Raw genomic sequence first — 26132 nt, forward strand, 5'->3', positions numbered from 1 at the left:
TCTAAATAGGCAATTATACTGTCTATGAATAATGGCATTTGAATTTTTTTCAAATCTTCATATAGCTTTATTTCTTCCTCTTGCATTATTGCATGGGGCTAAGAACTGCAATACAAGAATGAATGTAGGTGGGCGGGGGGGGAGAATGAATGTAACCAGTGAAAGAAGCCGTATTTCTTTCCAATATGAGAAAGAAACCTCTCATAGTTTACCATTAAGTATATTCCTTTATATTTACTCTCATCATCAATTTCAAGTAACTGAATGTTTTATATCAATCCCATCTTTATATAATTAGAACAACCATTGAGAATATAAGTAAACATTTAATGTAAACTCCACTATAATAACAAACTGATACCATAATTATACAGATAGCTTCTTTAAATTTTTCAATTTACTTATATTAATGTGAAAGAGACAAATAGATTTTCCATTCATTGGTTCACTACCCAAAGTTGCTGAACAGTCAGGGCTGAACTAGGCCACAGCCAGGGACCAGGAACCCATTCTGAGTCCCCCAACATACATGGCAGAGACCCTATGATCAGTGTCATTGCTGGCTGTTGCCTAGGGTGCATCTTATGCATGGGTAGGGAGCATGCAGCCTGCAGGTTATATAAGGATGATAAAATCATTTAATCTAGTCCTGCCAAGGCAATCATGACAGAACCAAAAAATTCAACAAATCTATAGCAGGTAAGCTTTTTTTTTTTTTTAGATTTATTATTATTGGAAAGCCGGATATACAGAGAGGAGGAGAGACGGAGAGGAAGATCTTCCGTCCGATGATTCACTCCCCAAGTGAGCCGCAACGGGTCGGTGCGCGCCAATCCGAAGCTGGGAACCAGGAACTTCCTCCAGGTCTCCCACGTGGGTGCAGGGCCCCAAAGCTTTGGGCCGTCCTCGACTGCTTTCCCAGGCCACAAGCAGGGAGCTGGATGGGAAGTGGAGCTGCCGGGATTAGAACCGGTGCCCATATGGGATCCTGGGGCGTTCAAGGCGAGGACTTTAGCTGCTAGGCCACACCGCTGGGCCCAGGTAAGCTTTTAATAAACTAATTTCCCATGGTCTGTGATTTATGTTATAAATATCCAAATGGCCCCTAGTAGAACAAAGTTTCTTCACAGGAAACTTAGAGTTATCTGCTAAACTGGAAGTGTAACTTAAAACTTGTTCAATATGAGATGCTGGGATCCTATGTGGCATCTTAACCACCAGGCTAAAATGTCTGCCTCTACTCTATTTCTTATGTTTTTTTTTTTAATATTTTATTTATTTTTATTTGAAGGGCAGGTTTTTACAGAGAGAGAGAGAAGGAGAGACAGTCTTTCACCCACTGTTCACTTCCTAAACGGCTGCAATAGCCAGAGCTAAGCGTATCTGAAGTCAGGAGCCAAGAATCTCCTCTAGTTATCCCATGTGAACACAGGAGTCCAAGGACCTGAACCATCCTCTGCTGTTTTCCCAGGCCATAAGCAGGGACCTGGAGAGGAAGCAGAGTAGCTGAGACTAGAGACAGTGCCCATATGGGATGTTGGTGCTTGCAGGTAGAGGATTAGCCCACTACACCACTATGCTGGCTCTTAAATACTCTCTTTCTATTGAGAAAACTAAAGATAAACCCAAAGCAAATAAAAAGATTCAAAAAAAAAAAAAACCCCCACCAAATTGAAGTTGTGACCAAAGCACCAACCAAAAACAATTAAAATTATTAGGTCATGGGGTTAGCATTGTGGCATAACAGATAAAGCTGCCACCTGCAACACCAGCATCCTTCATGGACAAAAGTTTGGTCCCAGCTGCTTCACTTTCAGTCTACCTCCCTGCTAATGGCCTGGGAAAAGCAATGGACGATGGCCCCAGTGGTTGGATTCCTGCTGCCTGCATGGAAGACCTGAAGAAGTTCCTGGATCCTGGCTTCAGCCATTGGCCATTGAGACTACCAGGGGAGTGAATCAGTGGATAGATCTCTCCTCCTCTCTCTGTAGCTCTTTCACATAACATTTTTTTAAAGTATCTTGGGTAAATAATTGGAAAGCAGAGATTGTGCGTATCCTTATCCATATCAGTAGGCATACCTATCTGCCCTCACAGGTACAGTACACGCTGATGATTTCTTTTTTTTTTTTTTTTTTTTTTTTATAATCCATTTTATTGTATTGTTGTTGACAATCTTTACATAGTTAACTATAGTTGAAGGAAAATCAAGAAAGAGAAAAAAGAAAGAAAAAAAAAAAAAGAAAAAAGGTTCAGGGGGATAGGGAGGTGGGCAATGCTATTATGTCCATATTGTTTCCATCATGTATCTGAGGTAAAAGGGGATATTGAGGGAGAAGCCCCACCCGGTTTCCCGCCCACCCCAAGTCCCGGATGTGGGGCATGCTCTGAGATATGTGCTCAAGTGGAGTTAATAGTTCTCCAGTTATGAGTCACTGCCAGTTTCGCTCGATGAGGTGGTCCACTGATTGATATGGTCCATCATGAAGTCTCCATTTGTCCCATATTTCGCTGCCAACATGTAGCTGAGATGAATGATTGTCCTATTCTGTCTTCTGTCTTTTCTTGATTAGAATTCTGAGTCCAGCAGTTCAAGTGGGGAGATCTCCAAAGATACTTTGAGGTATTCCCAGACCAGATTCTTGTATGTTCTAGCAAGCACAGGGCCCGGCACAGTCCATCACCCTGATCAGCTGGTGGTTGCAATTGCTGTGTTGGTTCTGTTTTCAGTCCCGAGTTGCACTGGAGCCAATGGGTGTTGCAGTCCAGTCTGGTTCGGCCCTTACATCAACCAGTGGGAGCTGCAGCCTAGTCGGGGCGACCCACAATAACCCCCACCAAGCCTGCCCCCTACCCTGGTTTGCCAATTTGTGTAGCAGAAGACCAGTCTGTCCCCCATCCCATTTGGCTCTGGTACTTGTCAATGGGTATTAAAGCTTAGTTCTATCTAATCGACTCAACCATCCAGCCCTCACAGATGTTGTTGAGTGCCTCTGTCTAGCCATCCCAGCCCCGTCCTAGTTTTCATGCCCTCCCACGGGAATAGTGACCCAAGAAGGGGGAACCCACTTTTTCCCTCCCAGGTCTCTCTGTCCCGGTTTATGCACTCTTTAGGTGGTCCTGTGATTTGACTCGATAGAATTAGTCCCCAGTGCCAGCTTCTGCCAGCTGATGCTGTGGCCCTGATCTTGTCCACATGCAGCGCACAGGTGTTGTAGCCTTGCTTAGTCGTGTCTGTCTCTATCCCAGCCAACACTATCCAGTGGGAGTGGTTGTCCAGCGAGGGGACCAGCCCCTTAACCCCCCCGCCAGCTCTGCCCCTCCCTTCCTGGATCTCACGTGTGCTGGATGGGTGCTGCATTCATATCCAGTACAGGCAACCACGCCCTGGCGTTCCATAATGTGTACTAGTTTTGTCGCAACCAAACCCGGCCCATTCCACACTCTGTTCTGGTGATCGGATTTGCCAGAGGATGACATGAACTGATTCAGCCTGGTCTGCTCCTGACCCATGCCGAATGCATGCCAGTGGGAAACTTTCCATGGCCTATTCTGGGCTGTTTCCAATCATGCTTCTCGCGCTTACCTGCAGGGACTGTGTCCTGCCAGAGGAGTTGCCCAGGCTCCTCCATCAGAACCCCTCCCAATGCCAGATTTTGCGCTTGCCAGGGGGTTCTTGAGCCAACCCTACTCAGTTTACCTCCTGTCCTAGCAGGAACAGTGGCTTTTCCTGGCTGGCTTTCACCCCATTCTGACTCTTGTTGTTGGATGTTTCAGCCCAGCCATGGCTCGTCCATACCCACATACAGCTCACACATGGCTCAGAAGGGGATTGAGACCCAGCCTAGTCAGTCCCACATCTACCCTGTTTCTCCATAACACCAGATGGTGCTGGGATCTGAACCGGCCTGGTGCATCCAATCCCAGCCCACACTAGTGCCTCGGGTGACTGCAACTGTTTCCTAGATAGAATGCAGCCCCCATTCCAGCACATACACCCCTTGGTGGGAACCTCATCCCAGCTGTGGCATCCCAGATTGGGACCGTTCCCAGCTGTAAATCACGCACCTGCACGTGGTTGCTCCGAGGACCATTAGGTGCCAGCCTGCTACACAAGCCGGAGCTTATCTTTTACTTGATAGGTGTTCAAAGCTCAGCATTATTAAGGGATTGGAAGTTCTTCAAAGGAAGAGTTACTGGCATTGGGAATCTTTAGGATTGACTCAGATCCCAGAAACAGTGGGGTCACTCTAGAGCTATCTCAGCAGCGATTCAGATGTCCAATACTCCAGAGCTCCCCGGCCGGGCGGCCAGCAGGCACAGCCTGGCGCCAGTGCCCGCCATGAGCCATGGGTACATGGCGGACTGGGTTCGGGATCCGAGCTAGACGTCCTCTCCCGCAGCCCTCGGCTCGCCTCTGGCAGCCGGAGGTTAAATCCTGCAGGCCCGAGGTTGCGCCCCTCCCCAATCCCGTTCACCCACCACCCAATGAGGGTGTTGGGTGGGTCCCGGACATGCCCAGTCACGGAGGCCTCCCCCCTCGGCGTACTCACCCCAGAAGGAAGCAGGCCGCACCCAGGCATGTCCGGGCCCAGCCCGCCATGAGCCATGGGCACATGGCGGACTGGGTTCGGGATCCGAGCTAGACGTCCTCTCCCGCAGCCCTCGGCTCGCCTCTGGCAGCCGGAGGTTAAATCCTGCAGGCCCGAGGTTGCGCCCCTCCCCAATCCCGTTCACCCACCACCCAATGAGGGTGTTGGGTGGGTCCCGGACATGCCCAGTCACGGAGGCCTCCCCCCTCGGCGTACTCACCCCAGAAGGAAGCAGGCCGCACCCAGGCATGTCCGGGCCCAGCCCGCCATGAGCCATGGGCACATGGCGGACTGGGGCTGATGATTTCTTAAACTGAACTCCTGCAACTGATTCAGTGCTATGCTCAGACCAAACATACTAACACATGAAAAGCCTTAAAAGTCTCCTAGGAGGAGACCATATGCTAGCGCAAATGGTTAAAACCATACCAGCATCATCTTTCTAATACAAATCCGCAGGCCACTTTCTATGTTGCTTCCCAAAGGACTCCAGCTGCCTGCCCACTGTGGTAACCTCCTCATTTACATCCTTTGTTTAGTTTCTTTCTTTTCCCAGTCTCAGTTCACTGAAATGGCTTCCAAGGAGACTGTCAGAACTGCAATACTTGCCCCTAGGTCTGTTCCTATGAAAAACCACCCTGAGATACCCAGTCTAGATAAACAGGCAGTGAGCCTTCCATGTGTTCATCAGCTTTGCCACTCAAGACAGTAGTCTTGGGAAAATGTAAAAGGCTTTCATCGGGCCCGGCAGCGTAGCCTAGTGGCTAAAGTCCTCGCCTTGAATGCCCCGGGATCCCATATGGGCGCCGGTTCTAATCCCGGCAGCTCCACTTCCCATCCAGCTCCCTGTTTGTGGCCTGGGAAAGCAGTCGAGGATGGCCCAAAGCTTTGGGGCCCTGCACCCACGTGGGAGACCTGGAGGAAGTTCCTGGTTCCCAGCTTCGGATTGGCGCGCACCAACCCATTGCGGCTCACTTGGGGAGTGAATCATCGGACGGAAGCTCTTCCTCTCTGTCTCTCCTCCTCTCTGTATATCCGGCTTTCCAATAAAAATGAATACATCTTTAAAAAATATATATTTTTTAAAAAAAGGCTTTCATCATTTGAGTTATAAATCACACTGCCTGTCTATATTTCAAGTCAGTGAAGACAGAAGGGATCCTAGAGCCTGTGACTGCTGTTAAAATTGGTCAGGGAGCCTAGGTCTGTGGCCCATGAGGCTTCATGCGCCCCCACCACACCACTTCCCCAAATTTAATCAGAAACTTCAGGAACTTTTTCTCCAGCACAAACTTAATGATGTCAGTTAGAAATGAGTAAGGACAACGTATACAGCTTCTAACTCCTTGGGGGTGGGGGGACAGCAAATAAAGGTAATGATCTCCATAGACTTTTTTCCTCAATAAAAATTCAACATAAAAATAATATATTGTGGGCCCGGCACTGTAGCCTAGTGGCTAAAGTCCTCGTCCTGCATGTGCCAGAATCCCATATGGGCATTGGTTCTAATCCCGGCAACCCCACTTCCCATCCAGCTCCCTGCTTGTGGCCTGGGAAAGCAGTCGAGGACGGCCCAAAGCCTTAGGACCCTGCACACACATGGAAGACCCAGAAGTTCCTGGCTCCTAGCTCTCGATCAGCTCAGCTCTGGCTGTGTGGCCACATGGGGTGTGAAATCAGTGAACAGAAGATCTGTCTCTCCTCTCTGTAAATCTGACTTTCCAATAAAAACAAATAATCTTTTAAAAAGACACATAGCAGTGGAAAAAAAATCCCAAGTAACAGAAGTCTAGGGAATAAGCAGTCAGTCAGCCGCTCACAACCCATTTCATTTTAAGTAAACTTAAGAGTGTATTTCCTTGTCTTTTGTGGCACTTACATACTGGCTCCTAACTCCATCAATTGTTACAGCTGTATTAAAACATCGGAAAATTGTTGATAAAATCATACTTAGGACATCTCCACAGCAAGAACTAGGCAACACCTCCCTAAAGACAACAAAAACATGAAACAGGTCTAAACACAGAAAACACGGTACCGATTATTTAGTAAGAGACACACCAACAAGCAAAATAGGGTTGAGGAGGCCTATACCACCTGCATTCACAGCGGCTACAGAGCACTGGCTAAAGCACACCTTCAGAGACCAGGACTTGTTAGATGCACTGCTTGCATTTCTAACATACTCCAAGGTGATACAATGCTACAATCTAAGTTCCAGGGCACACCTGAAGTATCCCTGGTCTACACTAAAGTCTGGGCATTATCAGGGAATAAAAAAAGTATGGAAATGATGTGGGGAGCAGCCAAAGCAGACAAAGCCTGTGGATTATGAACCCTCATTTCTTCCTTCATCATCCCCTCCAAAAGGGTTGGGACTTCACCGCTGCTCTGGGCCACTTCTACCAGTGTACTCAGCCAAACCCTTCACAGAAGGTGAGCTAAGATGTCACAGCTCTTTCATTTAAGATGGAGGTAATGTTTTACCAGAGCTGAAAAATAGCATTTTTAATACAGTGTTCTAGGACAGCAGGTTTTCCATTTGGGAACCTAAAATAAATAGTTAGATGCCTCCCTCAAGACTTTTAACAACTCTAAAAGGTACAACAATAAAGCTGTTTTGAGAAGATACAAAATTATACTGAAGGGTTTAAGGTTGGAAAGAATCCTAAGGCACAGAGGACACTAACCTTAAAATAAAGACTTGTTCAATATCACAGGAGTCCGACGCTGTGGTCCAGCATGCTAAATGTCTGCCTGTCACACATACATCTCATATGGGCACTGGTTAGAGACCCAACTGCTCCACTTCCAATCTAGCTCCCTATCAATATACCGGGGAAAGAAGAGGAAAACGGTCCAAGTGGTTGGCCCCTGTGCCCATGTGGGAAATTTAGAAGAAGCTCCTGGCTTCAGCCTGGCACAGTCCTGGCTACTGCAACTATCTGAAAAATGAACCAATGGATGGAAGATTCTGTCTCTCTCCCCTCTCTGTAAATCTGCCTTTCAAATTAAAAAAAATTTTAAAACAAAAGAAACAATAAAAACAAACAGCAATAAGAAAAACAAGAGAGTAAATGTAATGCATTTGTAACAAAGAAATAATTATCCAGAATATTCAATCAACTTCCACAAATTAATGAGACAAAGACAATAACCTAATAGTAAAAAAAATGAGCTAAAGAGTTAGAATGAACGCTTCATAACAGAAATCCCAAAGGGCCAAAAACAATAGAAAAATGTATTCAATTTTAAATGGTTAGGAAATTGTAACTTATAACCACAAATACTATTACAGTACTATAAAGTTGCAAAAATGAAAAAAGTCAAGTACTGACAAGATAAATTCTCACACAAAGAAAACAGTGTTTCTAACACAGCTGAAGGGACATCAACTTCTAGATTATCATTTTGGAGTATCTGAAAGAATATTCACAGCAGTACTATTCGCAATCACTAAAAACATGAGGGGAAATTCAAATGCCCATTGACAGTAAAAACGTACGGTTTAAAAAGAAATATTTTATGGCAAGAAAAAAGAATTCAATATAAATGTGACAAATGTACACACACAATGATACAATTTATATCAAGCGCAAAATTAGGCAAAAATAACTACCTATTTTTGATGTACAAATGTATACTGGTAGTATAAAAAAGGAAATCATTACTATAAATATTAACTGTTGGAAAATGGAGAGTGAAATTCTGCACATGCTGAGGAAGTTTGGGAGACACTAACAATGTTCTTTGGCATGTAAGAAGGTTTTACTACTGTTTGTTTTTTAGCTAAGTGTGTACTACATATGAGATTAACATGTTTTCAGAAACCAGGAATTAGATTATCGTGCTTTCTGTCTATTGAGAAGAGCCTGATGATGAAGTAAAAAGTAAATGGGGAAAAATGTTTTGTTTTTTCTGAAAACACAAGTCCAAGTTATGCTTGCAAGTCTTACACAGGGTTTTTTTTTTCCCTATTTAAACAAAAGCAAGATTAGGAAATTCATCCCTAAGTCAGCAAAAGCTTCTGAAAAAAATCTATGGGTGTCAACAGATTTTCATTAACAGAGGAGTGACTATATAATGAGTTATTCTGATCAACAACCATTACTGTTTGGGAGCAAATCCTGACATTTTGAAAATCTTTTGCCCTTTTCCAAAAGGAATGTTCTTTGTTTATCCTAAACCTGTGCAATTTCCTTAGCTAAACGTCTTTTCCTCTCTCTTCTATTTGAATAGAAAATAACCACAATGTAAGGAGAAGTCAATTAACCTGGGTCTGCTCCAGACCATCAAAGAAATCAAATCCCATCCGTTCTACGTGCAGGAGCTACTGATCATAATTTATAGATAATGTGCCTAAATTTAGACATTGATTCTGTAATTGATTTCTTCCTTAATCCTACAGTTTTTCAATTTTATGAAAAATGAAAGGAAGGGAGTAGGTATTTAGGCTAGTGCTTAACTCACATATTCAGATGCCAGTTAAGACCCATCCAAGGACTATGTTGGAATATTTAGGTTCAGGGTCTGGTTCAGATTCCAGACTCCAGCCTCCTGCTCATGAGGGCAATGGTGACAGCTCAGGTAACAGGGTTCCTGCCAACTATACACAAGACTCCTCAGAATTCCAGCCAGCTGTGGGCAATGGGGAGAGAGCCAGGGAACGAAGCTCCATTTAGCTCTCTCTTTCAAGTCAACAGAAAAGCAAACATATCTTACAGAAGTAAAAGGGAAAAGCTGGGATAATCAGTTTCTCAAAATGAAAATTAAAAACAAACACACAAATTAAAATTAATATGAGGAAAAGATTTAAAACTCTCTCCTAAGACCAAAATACAAAAACTGAATTCAGATGCTGGAAGATACTAATAAGAAAATGTAGTTAAGGCATCACATTTTTCTAAACCTAAAATAATTGTAGTCATATTAACCTAAGAATTTCAAAACTGATTTTAAAACTTTCTTATAATCCTACTAATATCCATTAATGTGAAAAAAGTACCTGAAATGTATTTATCAATCAACTCCTATGAAAGAACAATTCTTTCTACAACTACTTCTTCAAATTAAATTCATATATTCAGTAATTCATACATTCAGTAATTTCTCTAAATCCAGTAGGTTTTTCATAAAACCATGCTTCCTCAGTACTAACACACGACCTATGGCAGCTAGCAGCCACAGAAGCAGTCAACACCAGTGCCAATTGTGGCTTGCTGAAGACATCTTAGGCAGCCTAGCAGCTTGGTCTTCAGCTATTGTTCCCTTCCAGCTTATCATCTTAGAGCATCCTGTGTGCTCACAAAAAAAAAAAAAAAAAAAAAAAAAAAAAGACATTTCTGGAAATCTCAAGAGAAATACCTACCCCCAGCATTTTAAAATTTCTTAACAATAATAAATATCTATGGGCTTTATTTTAAAGACATTTAATAAAAAAGAACCCAAACTCTTTAAAATTTAACAGCTAAAATTTTTTACTTACATATTCAGGTTTTAGTTTTTTATCACCTCCTCTCACAGCCACCTTTTCTAGTTTATCTATAATGGGACCAATCATTTCCTCATCTTTAAGCTGAAGTTCTTCATGTATTATTTCTATATCTCGAATAGGATCTACACTTCCTTCAACATGGGTGATATCATCATCTTCAAAAGCACCTAGAAATGAATTAAAGGGAAGCGATTCAATAAACAAATAACATAGAAGATTATTAGGATTAAGACTAGAGTAGTAAAATTCCTAGAAGGTTCACAAATAGCTATAATGAATAAATTATCCTGAATTCTACACAAGTAGGAAATGGTATTCTGTTTTCTCATTTAGTAATATTTAAGAGTACTAACAATAAAATAATAGTTCAAGAGCCTCAACATTTCAAAAATTGATTGAGACAAATAAAATGATGGTCTTTACAAGAAGAAAATTATATCCCAGAACTACTGGCATTTCCAAGTTTGGTACATTAAAAGACAGTGAATGCCAGGCATGAGAGCCTGAAGTTCTAAACTACACTATTAGAGTTTCCAAGGGAAACCAGATTTGGGGGCGGGGGGCTCCTGAAATCATCTGGCAGACCTCTTCCCTGCTTCAATCTACTTTAGCACTGTGGTTCTGACGGTGATTAGATAATGAACCACTCAGACACACAATTTACACAGCAGCTAATTTCATCGGCCTGATTTGAGGGTATGGTTTTTAGGGGGCTATCAAAGAAGCAGATGAGGTGCATTTGTCATATATGAGTGACAACCATTCATACTATCTGTTCAAAATGGTGCTGGCCCTTATTAGAAACACATGCTATTATCACATATTTAAAGTGCAGTAGAAGCCATAATTTCAAATTGCCAACTGGAAACATAAGGGTAAAACAACTAGATATTACTGAAGCATGTGTACTGACTTCATGCCCTTTTGAAGACATAATGTGGCAACATAATTCAACTGGGATTTACTCAAATTACCAGATAAAGAATCGTATCACAAAAAATGAACAAATCCCAAGAAATATTATAAGCATAAAGCAATGACATCCATAGGCAACAACACACACATTTACAAACAAATTAAATCAATCAAATCTTACTAATTATATTATGATCCCCAAAGGGGAAGTTTCCAAACATAAGATATCACTTACTTTACATAGAGGTACAGAAATCATGAAGCAGCTTGAATTTGGTAAGAGAAAAGATGAATATGGCTCATTCTTAGTTACAAAAGATAGCCTTATTACAGTTCAGACAGTTTTTACATATAATTTCCAATTATTAAACATAATTACTTATCTTACTGTAGATTGCTCAGTAATAAACATACGTTGGAATTAAAATATACATATTTGTGTGTTCTGACACACAACTGACAATTTCTTTTTTAAGATTTATTTTTACTTATTTGAAAGGCAATCACAGAGATGAGAGGGAGAGATCGACCATGCTCCAAATGCTACAACAGCCTGAGCTGGTCAAGGCTGAAGCCAGGAGCTTTATCCAGGTGGTGCAGGGGTCCAAGGATTTGGACCATATTCTGCTGCTTTTCCAGGCACATTTGCAGGGAGCTGCACTGGAGAGGAATAACTGGGACCGAACTGGCATTCACAAGAGATGCCAGTGTTGACAGGCAATAGCTTAACTTGTTATGCACAAAATCAGCCTCACAGATTTATATGAACACAATGAACAATAAATCAACAACATCTCTACAGTAAATTATGAGTGAGTTTTGAAGGGCAACTTTTCATTAAAATCCTCAATTGAACCATGCGAATAAAAGAGAAGAACTTAGTATAAGTCTCCTAAAAGCAAACAAAGCTTTCTTATGATCTGAGACAATCCAATGCAAAAAGCTACAATAAAATGCAAAGGAAGAGGAATTACTTACTTATAACTTTTCAATTATCTTCTAGATAGCACTTTGCCTAGGGTCTGTTAAGTAGTCTTAAAAAGAATTTTTACTACCCTTTCTCCCAGCAACTCTCGTGAAAATATTTAAAACACAGCCTCCACACACTCTGGATAACACTGTTGCTCCCATACCCTAAAAGGTTAATATTACTTTATTCGCTTTGTGTGGTATAACACACTATCAGAAGAATTTAAACTTTATTTTTGAAAATATATATTTTCCAAGTACCTTTAAAAATCAATCAAGAAGAACATACTGAATTGCTTTGTGATGAGGTAAGGCATAAAACAGCTATAGACTTCCTATTTCAGAGGCCAGACTTTAAGAGATCACTTGTCAAATACATGCTACTGGGTCAAAGATTCCTCCAACTACATCCCAACTGCCAAGGAGACCACGAGGAAATGGAGTGCCTTTGGAGGCCAAAAACTCTGAGGTCACCCACCCCCATTTGGATCTACCACATGGGATAGAAGAAGCCCAAATCCTGCCTTGCAGGATCCAAGGTCATTGGAACGACAACCAGGAGCACTGAGCGGTCCACAGAAACAGAAGAACAGTAAACTTCCTTCAGGACTAGGGAGAGGAGCTTTCTCTGGTCCTTGCCTGGTGCCGACTTTGGGTCCCCACCCTCTCTTGTAATGACCATCAGGATCGCTCCAGAAACCCCTCAAAACAAACAAACAAACAAACAAACTAGAATAGATAGAGAACAACAAGGAAAGCTTAGAAACAGATAGGAAACGGTCAGCGAAGATGCACTTATAACTCACTGGGTGGGACACAAAGATTAGTTACTCCTCAGCGGGGTATTGAAGATTTCTCTGCACACCGCTCCTAAAACTGTTCACCTAAACTGTTGACATATGTCTTGTTAGAGTTATAGAGTTAGACAACCTGAAAAACACCCAGGCTCAGCAAAATCATGCTTCAACGCTATAAACTGCTAAATACTAAAATTAAAATAGACATGAGACAGCTGACTAGTAATCTATAGCCATTTTAAAGTGTATAGAACCCGGTTGTATATAAACTAATAATGGAATTGTCAATGTAGAAGTCACAGGATGTGGTTCAGAACTTGCATTCTTTTTTTTTTCTCTTTTAACATATTGGTTACTCAATACCATGTCAACTAATTCCATAACATTATAAATTGTTACTGATGTAATGTCGGGGCTTTTAATTGATCGGGATGATACTCTGCCGGCTCTACCTTCAGACCAGAGATGGTCTCCCCAAGAAACCATTGAACTTATCTGGACAATAAGATGCTGGACTTTATGCCTGGTATATGCTTGCAATGAAATAATCTCAACTGAATTTGAACTGTGGTAATGCAATAAGATGGAGGAATCCACCATGGGGCGGGGGAGGGAGGGAATTCCAGTGCCTGTAAAACTGTGTCACATAATGCAATGTAATCAATAAAAAAAAAAAAAAAGATTCCTCCAAATACATACTGTTATAACACATCTTCACACCTTGGTTTTGTGTGTGTGTGTGTGTGTGTGTGTGTGTGTGTAATACTTGAGTGGGTTCAGATTACGGTCCTCTGAAGTCAGACAGACCTGCTAGCCACAGAATCTTGGACAACTGACCTAATCTCTAAAGAATATCTCTTTATTTCTGTTTCCATGTCACAAAACAGGCTGATACAGCCAAATGCTAGGCAGAGATGCAACCATACTGAATTTCTAGCCATGGGGTCATGCACTGTTGTATTTTTTTTCTCCCCATAATGTAGGAATTGGTAATTTAGAAAAAATTCAGAGAAACTACTCAAAACATAATTTTGAGGAATATGAGTATATGCTATTCAATTAAAATCTGAAAAGTTTGAAATACCTTTTTAAACATATCTGTTCCCTGCCTAGGAATTCTTACTGGTTTACTAGTATAGTTTTCTCCTATTACATGGCCAGTTACTTATTTCAACTTGACTAAATTAACTAAAATAGTATCTAGTTCTAATGCATGTATAAACTAAAAAAACTAAATACTAAAATTATACTATATTTTGGTGGGAAAGTTACTTCTATTACAGCTCTTTTCAATCCTTCCAACCATGTGAAAAAGAGTTTCAGTTTGACCCAGGGTAGTCTTTTCTTTAATGTTAAATCACAAACCTATCTTTTTTTAAAAAAAGATCTGTTTACTTATTTTGAAAGTCACAGTTAGAGAGTTGAGAACCAACTTCCATCTGTCAGTTCACTCCCCAGGTGGTTGCAACAGTCTGTGTTGCATCAACCTGAAGCCCCAAACCAGGAACTTCTCACGTTGCTTGCAGGAGTCCAAGTACTTGGGCTATCTTCTACTGCTTTTCCGAAGTCATTAGCAGGGAGCTGGCAGGGAAGTGGAGCATCTAGCATCCCAGGGAAAGGCTTTCCATGCTGCATCATAATGCCAGCCCCTAAACACATCTATTTACTAACACAGCAAGCCTTTGTCTCAGGGCTTCTAGAGACTACAAAGTTTAATGACACTCTAGTTTTATCTTTTATTGTTTTTAATTTTGTCAGATTTCTGTTTATTATAGGCAAAAATGTGAAAAAATGTACAAAGATTAAATTTGGATTCCATCTTTTGGTAAATTCAGTTCAGTAGGAGAAATGCTTGAACAGACTAACCATTTTCATGGTGGTAAGATGTTAGATGATTTCTACTTTTATCTCTGGTGTGTTGGAGAGGTAGAAGCTGTTGTGCAGTATTTGGCTGAGGCTGGCAAAGGGGAATGCCTCTGAGAAGCTGGCATTTGAGCCAAGATCAGGATGGCCAGAGTGAGGCAGGAATGCAATATGGTAGAAGATTTCATGGAATATCAAAGCTCTAACACGGGAACAAACTTGAAGTGTTTCAGAAACAAAAATAAGGTCAGCACAGATAACCACAGCTCACAGCTCAGGATCCTGGCTCCGCCCTCCCTCACTATGCTGTGGGTGGAACTCAAGCAAGTCTGGACTGAGGTGCAGGTGCACTTTCCCAGCTGCATGGCTGCAGTCAGGGGTTAGGGGTGGAGGAGAGTAGGGGACCGACTCAGGCCTCGTAGTCCACACGCCAATGGTGCCAGGGAAAGCCCTCAGGCCACCCGGCAGTGTGCTCCGGGAACCTGGGGCGAGGGGTTATACAGTCTCAGGAATGAGTGGGGACCTGAGTGTTCATGTCCAGGTAAGGAATGACTTCTCTGGGACTTTCATGAGTAAGGCTACTCTACTTGAAGGGCTACAACATGGAATCCACCAACGACTGTGAGAAAAGCGAACGGGAATTGTGAGACTGGGCCATAAATTAGACAAATACATGAGTAAATCAGGTCTGGGGGTAAAATCTGCAGGGGAATATGTGGGTTCACCCATGCGAAACAGCAATCTCCATTGGCACCTGCAAGATCTGTGGCTAGGAATAAGCCTGGTTGGGGAGCTAAGGCTAGAATCCCTACTGGTGAAGGTGAGAGCCAGAATGGGGGCATTGGGCTGGGCTGGACATGGCTGCAATCTCCCTTCGCACAGGTATGGACTGGGTCTGTGCAGGGCCAAACTGGGTTAGAATCCAGCACCCACTGGTAATCGGCATAGGTGTAGAAGTTTGGGCTAGGTCTCGGCTTCCGCTGAATCACGTGAGAGCTGTGTCTGGATACGGACCAGGTATGGCTCGGCTGCAACACCCAACAGTAAGAACCAGAAAGGATATGCGATGGTTGGGCAAGGACACCATTCCTGGCATGACAACAGCTGGACAAAAGCAACCTGGGCAAAAGACTCATGAGAGCACGCAGGATCTGCCATTGGGAGGAGACTGGATAGAGGAGCTTGGTAAACTTCTTTATCAGGTTACAGTCACAGCAGGTAAGCACAATAACCAAGGCAAGGAGCAACCCAAACTATGCCAGGTTACAGTACCCACTGGCACGCATGTGATCAGGTCTGGGGATGAGCCATGCCAGGGCAGTTCATAACATCCACTCACAGATCTGAGAACCAGGATGGTGTACTGGCAGATCTGAGAACCAGGATGGTGTACTCGCAGATCTGAGAACCAGGATGGTGTACTGGCAGATCTGAGAACCAGGATGGTGTACTCGCAGATCTGAGAACCAGGATGGTGTACAGGCTGGGCAAGGTTAGGCTGCAGCACCAACCAGCACAAGTTGGAAATGGGGTCAGTTTGGATCAAACGAGGCTCAAGCACCTGCTGGTGGATGCTGAGGTAGATGAGCCATGCCAGTGTGGGGATGGTGGTGCTGGGTCCATGAGCCCCAGGGATGGAGCGGCCCTTGGGCCCACCTGCAAGGTGGGCAATGGATCCGTGAGCCCCAGGGATGGGGTGTCCGGTGGGTCCTAGGTCACACAGTCTGGGGCCTTAAGCCTGCCTGGCGGTGGGTACTGGACCTGTGAGTTCCAAGGGTGTGAGGTCTGGAGGAGCCCGGGTCTCCTGGTCCAGGTCTTAGGGACCACCTGCATGGTGGGTGTCAGGTCCGAGAACCCTAGGGATGGGAGGTCTGGTGGGGCCTGGATCGCCTGGCCCAAGTCCTTGGGCTTGCCTGTGCAGTGGGTGCTGGATCTAGGGGTTGGGGGGAACTGTCAAGTCCCAGATCACATGGCCCAGAGCTTTGAACCCACATGCACAGTGGGTGCTGTGTCTAAGAGGCCTGGGATGGAGGGCCCAGTTGGGATCAGGTTGCCTGTTCCAGGTTCTTAGGCCCACTTGCAGGGGGTGCTGTGTCTGAGTGTCCCAGGGTTGGAGGTCTGGCTTGTCCAGAACCGCCTGCCTGACTATGAGAGCTGCTGCTATGAGAACTGGACATCTGGTATCACAGCAGATAATGGAAAATAGAACATATGGACAACTACTCCAGTCAAATAATGACAGCAAATCGGGGCAAACGGAGACTCTAAGGTTGACTGTGTCAGCCAATGGACATTAGAAAGGATTCCTCATCCATAGCTTAATGATATCCACAGCATTTTAGAACTATCACATCCACTTAGGCAGAACCCTTGGAGCATCCACCACATTGTGACCCTGGGTTGATAACAGGAGACCTTTCCCATCCTCAAGTATTGGGATAGTTGGGATACTGGGTATGGCCTTTCCCCTTATCTCTGCTCTGCCTCCAAAATGGGAAGAAGAAATAGAAAGTCTGAAAACAATCATTATCACATCTACTTCTCCCTAACCCTAGATAATTCCCACTCTTTCTATGTAAACATCATCTAAAATAATAATAAAAAATAATAAAAACAAAACAACTTGTTAGCAAGGATTTGAAACATAATTAATAGATCATCTGCAAGGCTTTTAAAATAGAAACAACAGCATAGGTAAGAAGATGAAGAAAGACATGAAAATGAACCAGTATAGCATGAAACTGAGGTTGATGTGATGGGAGTAGTCTAGCGGTTAAGACTCCAAGACTCTCACATTCCAAACCGGAGTTCGTTCCTGACAAAGCAAATCCTAGGAGCACATAGGACCAAGATCTCATTATAGGACCCCTGGCTTTAGCCTGAGCTTGGGAGCAATTCTAGGCATTTGGTAGTGAGCCAGTGGATGAAAGCTCTTTATCTCCCTTTCTGTATCTCTAACAAATACATAAAATTTTCGAAATAAGCAAACATAACAACTGTTGAAATGAACAAAGCTTCCTCTTAGAGAGCTGATCACAGTGGCAAACAGCACTGAAGTATACTAGAAGATAAATATATTTATTTATATATATTATATTTTAATGTTTTAGAAAGAAGAGGGAACCAATAGGGAATGTCTACGCTTCAAGTATGATGACAAAAACTGTACTAGGTTACAGATAGGCAATATGAAGATAGGAATTGAAAAATTTTTTTAAGACAGGATTAATGATGAGACTTTAAATAGATAAAAGTTACAGAAAAGAAGAAAAAAACAGATAATGACAAAGTTTCAAATCAAAAGAGTCTTATTTGCATTTACACTAAAATCCAATGCACACAAGATAACAGATTAAAATCAGTAATGAAATCAAAACGTACAATCTATAGAAAAAAACAATTAATTCATAAATATATGGTGATATGAAATCACAGCACCAAAGTACCCTGTATGCTTCTTTATTTCACACTATTTTAAAGTTAGTTCTAAGTGATAAAGAGTAAATGCTTTAGATATTTATAATTTAACCCATAGTCCTACCAAACTCACTATCACTACTTAGGGGTAGGGGTCACATTATTGTCAGCAGCAAAAGATGAAATATTAAATTAAATATTACAAATAAAAAACAAAGATATTCTGCTCAAAAAGTCTTATCTTCTCACAGTGCTAATTCATTCCTCAAAGCAAAGCAAATCATAATTCTGATTCGCAATGTCTTTATAATTCTTTAAAATTCTCCTTAAAATCCTTAAAATTTAAGAGACAGCTAAACTTACAATGGCATTTATTTAACCTCTTCAACTTTATTCATAAACAATGAAACTGAAAGTTCTGTCTTTATTTTCTATAATCAGCACACAAAAAAATCTTTAAACAGGGGAGTAGGAGTTTCAAGAATACAGGGTACATATCTATTTACTGCACAACCTGTTTCAATTTTGAAACAAGGTTTAGGGGGCTGGCACTGTGGCATATTAAGTGAAGCCACAATCTGCAGTGCCCATACATCATACATGCAGCAGTTTGAATTATGGCTGTTGCACTTCAATACAGCTCCCTACTAATGCTCCTGAGAAAGCTTGTGCTTCTACACGCTTGTGGGAGACCCAGATGAAGCTCACGGCTCCTCACTCTGGCTTGGTCTAGTGACTGCTGCAGTCACTTTGAGTGTAAACTAGGTGATGGAACATCAATCTCTTTCTTTCTCTTTCTCTCTTGCTCTCTGTAACTCTGCCTTTCAATAAATAATTTTTTGAAAAATGCAATTTAAGCCTTAGAGATGTTATTTTTATTATTTTAAGTATATGTATTTATGCGGTACATTGTGATGATTCAATACATGTATATAATGTATAATGTTAGCTAGCTTTTCCATCTTCTTGAAGATTTAAAAATGTTTTTCTGGTTAACATTTAGTGATTATATATATTTATGAGACATTATCTGGCTTTTAAAAAACATTTATTTATTTTTATTGCAAAGTCAGATTTACAAACAGGAAGATTCTTCAATCACTGGTTCACTCCCCAAGTGGCAGCAACGGCTGCAGCTGAGCTGATCTGAAATCCAAAGCCAGGAGCTTCCTCTGGGTCTCCCACGCGGGTGCAGGGTCCCAAAGCTTTGAGCCGTCCTCAACTGCTTTCCCAGGCCACAAGCAGGGAGCTGGATGGGAAGTGGAGCAGCTGGGACACAAACCAGAGCTCAGATCGGATCCCAGAGCATGAAAGGCAAGGACTTTTAGCTACTAGGCTATACTAGGCCCTACTGTCTGGTATTTTAGCAAACGTATAGAATATATACTTATCACACTGGGGTACTAGAGATTTGGAGACTCTGAGTTCCTCTCCTGTATTTATTTTATAAAGCATATGACAAGCCAATGTCAGTCAACTGTGATGTGGAACACCACAACTCATTCCTACCTGAACTTCACTGCTCATTACTCAACTTCCCATCACCCTCCTTCCCCACTATTAGTTTTTACTCCACAATGTAAAATTCTAGTCTTAATCAAGATAAAACTTTTGTCCATTTTGACAGTCAAAACAAGCTGATCAGGGCCTGGCGGCATGGCCTAGCGGCTAAAGTCCTCACCTTGAAAGCCCCGGGATCCCATATGGGTGCCGGTTCTAATCCTGGCAGCTCCACTTCCCATCCAGCTCCCTGCTTGTGGCCTGGGAAAGCAATCGAGGATGGCCCAATGCATTGGGACACTGCACCCGCGTGGGAGACCCGGAAGAGGTTCCTGGTTCCTGGCTTCGGATTGGCGTGCATCGGCCCACTGCGGCTCACTTGGGGAGTGAATCATCAGACAGAAGATCTTCCTCTCTGTCTCTCCTGCTCTGTGTATATCTGGCAGTAATAAAATGAATAAATCTTAAAAAAAAAAAAAAAAAAAGCTGATCCAAAAAAAAGCTTTGTAGTTTTGACTCAGTAGCCCGCATTAAATGAAGTGTCTAGTGTTTAAATACTCTCCTTAAGATGGGAAGAAGCATCCTGATTTATTACACTTCAAAACCAACTTGCCTTCTTCAATTATACAGGTTGAGCATACTTCATCAGAACTGCCTGGGACCAAAAGGCTTTGCGTTTGTTTCTGATTTCGAAATATCTGCATACACATAATGAGATATGTTGGGAGTGTGACCAAAGTCTAAACATAAAATTAATTTATACTTCAAAGGAATTGTATACAATATTATTAATAATTTTGTGCATAGGGGCTGGCAGCGTGGCCTAGCAGCTAGAGTCCTCGCCTTGAACACCCCAGGATCCCATATGGGCGCCGGTTCTAATCCCGGCAGCTCCACTTCCCATCCAGCTCCCTGCTTGTGGCCTGGGAAAGCAGTCGAGGATGGGCCAAAGCCTTGGGACCCTGCACCCGCGTGGGAGACCTGGAAGAGGTTCTAGGTTCCAGGCTTTGGATCGGCACAGTACCGGTTGTTGCGGCTCACTTAGGGAGTGAATCATCAGATGGAAGATCTTCCTCTCTGTCTCTCCTCCTCTCTGTATATCTGACTTTGTAATAAAAATAAATAAATCTTAAAAAAAAATAATTTTGTGCACAAAACAAAGTCTGCATGTCACAACTAAATGGACTAAGGAGATCTTTTTCTCCTTGAGGTCAGCACTGAGTAAGTTATTTCTTGAATGCCAGCATTTGATTGTGACCCAACCCATAAGATCAGGTGTGGCGTTTTTCACTTGGGTAACATCATGTCGCACACAAAAAATTTTGGATCTCACATTTCAGATCTGGGATGCTCAACCTGTATCAGGAAACAAGGCAAGTTTTCTAAAACACACAAAACAAATGAATCATTAGGCTAACAAAAATCTGCTAAAAGAATATAGGCTTAAGTCTAGTTTTCAGAGTTTGAATGAATTATATTCATCAAATTATTATTACTTCAAGTAAACACATTTGTAGAGCTTAGGAGAAATAAAATACTTCTAAACATATAAAGTGGCAATAATTGGTCTAGTAATATAAACTGCTAATAATTTGATACAAATGCATAGAAGGAATGTTATCATAATTTGACGGGTTGCATTATTTACAACAATAAATCAATGAAAAGTAGTCTTTAAAATCACCAACCTTCATTGTTCAGGGAAAAACCTACCATGTAGAGTGAAGGCCCTAAGATAGCATAGTCTCTGCTGCAGCATGAGTTGTTAATGTTAGGACAGAAAACAGACCATGAATCCACTGTTGCTTTGCTTCTCTGACTTCTTCATCTGCCTTCCTAGTCTCTCATCATGGAAAAAGACCCTAACACTAAATCTTGACCATGTTCAAACCCTGATCAAGATTTTCAAAAAGGTTGCTAAGTAACATGAATATGTAGCTGACATGGAGGGAATAATCTAAAAGAAATTACAAATTCTATAATTCATGCAAGACACTAGCACAAAGTAATTCAGATGGATGGAATCAATCAATAGAAACAAAAATAATTCTAAAACATGACACAAAATAATGGTATAGCAGACAATAAAAAAGTGACTTGATCAGGTACCGTGAAAAACAAAATAAAGTAAAATGCTATTTTCTCTTAAATTTTAAAAAGATTTATTTTTTTATCAAAAGTCAAAATGACAGAGGGGGATAGAGGAGGAATACACACACACACACACATATACGGAGGAGACACAGAGGTTGGGAAAGAAGGAGAAAGAGACCCACCACTTCCTAGTTCACTCTCCAAATGACCTTAAGACCAGGCTGAAGCCAGGAATCCCAACTGTATCCCAGATTTCCCACATATTCAAAAGGGGTTCCAACTTCTTGGGTCATCATTCGCCGCCCAGAGTAGAATCAGAACAATTGAGACTTAAATAGAGCTCCAGTATGGGGGGATGCCAGTGTCATGAGCAGTGACTTAACTTCCTATGCCACAGTGCCAGCTACTTCTCCAAATTTTCAGTTTAAGTACAGTAATAGGAAGACACTTCAAAATGTTCATGGAAAATAAAATAAATTTAATGTTACAAATGTTGAAATCCATGCCTATGCGACATTCCAGAAACATTTGTAAATAACATATTTTCAAAAAGAGAGAGAGAAAGGAAATGAAATTTATGCTCATTTGGCTTCTCTTGCAAGAACCAGGAGCCCATAAGGGCACCTATTAATGTCTCAGGGGCCACTTTCCATCCAGCTTTGTGCTAATGGCCTGGGAAAGCAGTAGAGGATAGCTCTAAGCCTTGAGACCCTGTATCCGTAAGAAGCTCCTGGTTCCTGGCTTCAGCTCAGCTCAGCTCTGGCCATGGCAGCCACTTGGGGAATAAATTAGCAGATGGAAGATCCTTCTGTATCTCTTTTCTGCCTTTCAATAAAAATAAATCTTCAAAAGAAAAAAAGATTATGCATGAATTTTTGAAAACATTTGCAACGAAATCAACATCTTTTAGTTCTATTTTCCAAAACGTTTTGTGATGTAGCTTTGGATACTTAAGAAAAAAATTTATCTCATTGATTTGAAAGCCAAAGTGATAGAGAGTGAAGAAGTGAGACAAAGAGGTCTTCCATCCCAACAACTGTTACTGCCAGAGCTGGGCAGGGAGGTAGCCGTCAGGAGGCAGGGTCTCTACCTGGGCCTTCCATGTAGGTGGCAGGGGCCTACACAAATGGACTCTTCTCTGTGGCCTTTCAGGGGCTAGATTCCAGGCACTCCAATACAATATGTGGACTAAACCATCCTTGCAGACTTTGAAGTAATGAATACAAAGCCAATATTGAGTACGAAGAACAAATGAGATAAACAAAGAGGAAAAAACAGCATTTAAAAATATGAAAAATAATACAACTAGAAATTAGTGAGGCAGCAACGAAAAGACTTGTTGGTTATGACTGACTCAATAACTTGATAAGAAGCAACATTAGAATACCACAAAAAGCAATTCTTCTAAACTTAAGAAACCAGAAAATTCTCTCACACTGCAGATAGATATTCTTACCATTAAAGACTCCTTAAAGTTACTTAAAGCTTATGAATTATAACCCAGAGTCAACACCTGTATTCAATCATACTCAATTGCTCAAGGATTTATATTTTTAGTTGCTGCAACATTTCACCTCTTTTGAAACAAGGACCTAACTAGCATTCATCTCTTAATAAGATTCCCATTTCTTCAATAAAAATTTTAAATGTATGAAGGGAAAATTTATTCAATGACACTTTGAATACTTACAGGGGATCTGAACTAATACTGAGATTCTACTCTGCTTCAGTGTTGAACAAAATGCTTTACAGTTTTACTTACTTTCCCAATAACCATCTTATTTATTTCTAAACCTTTTAACTTAACCACCACAGCTGTCTGCAAATTCTCAGTTCAAACCAAACTTTTGTACTGACTTACTAAGCCCTGAAAGTTCCTTGTGTTTAACTGTCACTGTATTTTTTTTAATTATTTATTATTTAACTTCAGTAATTACATTGTATTATGTGACACAGTTACATAGATACTTGGGTTCTCCCCACCCCTCCCCAAACCCTCCCACCATGGTGGATTCCTCCACCTTGTTGCATAACCACAGCTCAAGTTCAGTTGAGATTTCCCCATTGCAAGCGTATACCAAACATAGAGTCCAGTATCTTATTGTCCCGTCAAGTTCAACGGCTTCTTAGGTATACCCTCTCTGGTCTGAAGACAGAGCCAGCAGAGTATCATCCCAGTCAATTGAGCCTCGCAGATATAACTGTGTATCCTTCCAATCATCGTTAATTATATATATCCTTTTTAAAATTTTTTAAATTTTAGAGCCCAGCACAGTAGCCTAGTGACTAAAATCCTCACCTTTCACATGCCAGGATCCCATATGGGTGCCAGTTCGTGTCCCAGCAGCCCCACTTCCCATCCAACTCCCTGTTTGTGGTCTGGGAAAGCATTGAGGACAGCCCAAAGCTTTGGGATCCTGTATCCATATGGGAGACCCGGAGGAGGCTCCTAGCCCCTGGCTTCAGATCAGCTCAGCTCTGGCCATTGCGGGCACTTGGGGAGTGAACCAGTGGGTGGAAGATCTACCTGTCTGTCTCTTCTCCTCTCTGTATATCTGACTTCCCAATTAAAAAAAAAAACTCATTTTAGATGATGTTTACTTAGTTGCTCAGGGTGTGGAGGATCAAGGGTTAGGAAAAAGTGGGTATGACCATTGTTTCCAAATTTTCCATTTCTTCTTCCTGTATCTGGGGGTAGAAGGGGAGAGATAAGGAGAGAAGCCAAATCCAGCCTCCCAACCACCCCAGTGCCCAGGGATGGGGAAAGGCCACCCAGTAATGACCAAGAGTCACAATGTGGCACATGCTCTGAAGGTTCTGCCCAGGCAGTTTTGATAGTTTTGAAATGTTGATCTCTGGAGAATCAAGATGGCAGAATACGGTAAGGACACGTTTAAATGGACGGAAAAACATTTAATCAGGATGAAGTAGAGAGGACATATTCAAGGAAATAGGAAAGGACAAAACAACAGCAGAGGGGTACCTAGAAACTGACAGACACAGGAAAGCAGCGGACACAATGGTGTGGTGTTGCAGTGACTGATACTACAGCAGCATTCAGCTAACGGCCATCTGAACTCCACCAGCGGCCAGAACTCCACCAGCAACCAGGTGTGAAGGGATCCTCACTGGGAACTTGGGAGGTGAGCCCAGACAAAGAACTGTCCTTCCTGCTGGTCCGTTTCATTTGACCAGGAGCAGAGACAGAGCAGCAGATCACAGACGGACAGTGAAAGAACAGGGTGGATTTCACAGCCCGGTCAGCCCCCTAGAGCCGAATTGAGTGACATTTTGTGTAAGCAGGCAAAGGCAAGGGAAAGGACGGAGCATACACTGAGCTGGCAGTGAACTCATTTCTCACTCAGTGAACTGCAGTGACATGGCATTCTACAGGTTCCACCCGGGACAGGTCTGGGTAGTCCTCAGACCTGATGGCCAGCAGATCAAGAACTCTAGCAGTGGTGTGTCAGGCGTCATTTTGTACACTGTGGCAATAGCTTCAGGACTGCAGGGGACAACACTGACCTGCGCATGTGCTGATCTCGCGAGAACTCATTGAGGTCCGTGGATAGCAGTGATCCCACAGGAAAATAATACCGACTGTGGCATCATACAGGTCTAAATAGGTTCGTGCGACACCCAGACCTAACATCCAACAGTTTCCAACAAAATCAGTGCCACCAACAACTTAACTATATAGGACACCTGGTGTCTCTAATTCTGGGACCTGCTCCCGCTGGAAGTGGGAGAAAGGTTGCAGAGACAACAGTGCAGCCTGAGTACGATATCACAGGAGGTGGAGAGTGGTGAGCCAGGAGCTGGGGCTGTGGAGACCATGGTGGAAATCTAACATATGAATCCAGACCTGGAACTCGCTGCAGGTTGTGGCACAAGTGGCTGCAAGCAAAGAGCTGTGTACCAACGGCAATAAGTAAAATCGCATGGTAGACCTGTGGGTGACAAAGCTTAGAAACCTGCCCCAAGGAGAAGACTCTGCTAACCAGAACTGCAATGACCAAGAACAAAAGAAGAGACAAAAGCACAATGAATATTACCGAAAACTCCCCTGCAAAGGAGCAAAACCCTATGCCAACCTCAGAGTTAACTGAGTAAGACATTGAGAAAATAGGGCACACAGAATTCATAAAATTTGTTTTAAAGCTTCTGATCAACAATGAGAAACACATGCAAGAGGTCAAAGAATTTAAGGAAGCAATAAAGCAAATCAAGGCTGATATCTCAGAAATGAAGAACACAGTAGAGCAAATTAAAAGTACAATGGAGGGCCCGGCGCCATGGCCTAGCGGCTAAAGTCCTCGCCTTGAACACCCCAGGATCCCATATGGGCGCCGGTTCTAATCCCGGCAGCTCCACTTCCCATCCAGCTCCCTGCTTGTCGCCTGGGAAAGCAGACGAGGACGGCCCAAGGTTTTGGGATATTGCACCCGCGTGGGAGACCCAGAGGAGGTTCCAGGTTCCTGGCTTCAGATT

The 26132-nt window shown here is 42.4% G+C and overlaps 1 protein-coding gene across 1 annotated transcript in view; it reads right to left on the reverse strand.

The window, feature by feature from the left end:
• OLA1 (Obg like ATPase 1) overlaps positions 1 to 26132 on the reverse strand; it is a 164188-nt gene that overhangs the window by 54886 nt on the left and 83170 nt on the right. The window contains exon 5 of the mRNA XM_004577049.3: positions 10078 to 10253. Within this exon, the coding sequence (XP_004577106.1) occupies positions 10078 to 10253 (176 nt within the window). The remainder of the gene's footprint in view (positions 1 to 10077; positions 10254 to 26132) is intronic.

This window comes from Ochotona princeps, chromosome 5 (assembly GCF_030435755.1).
Source record: "Ochotona princeps isolate mOchPri1 chromosome 5, mOchPri1.hap1, whole genome shotgun sequence".
In the NCBI taxonomy this organism is placed as follows: Eukaryota; Metazoa; Chordata; class Mammalia; order Lagomorpha; family Ochotonidae; genus Ochotona; species Ochotona princeps.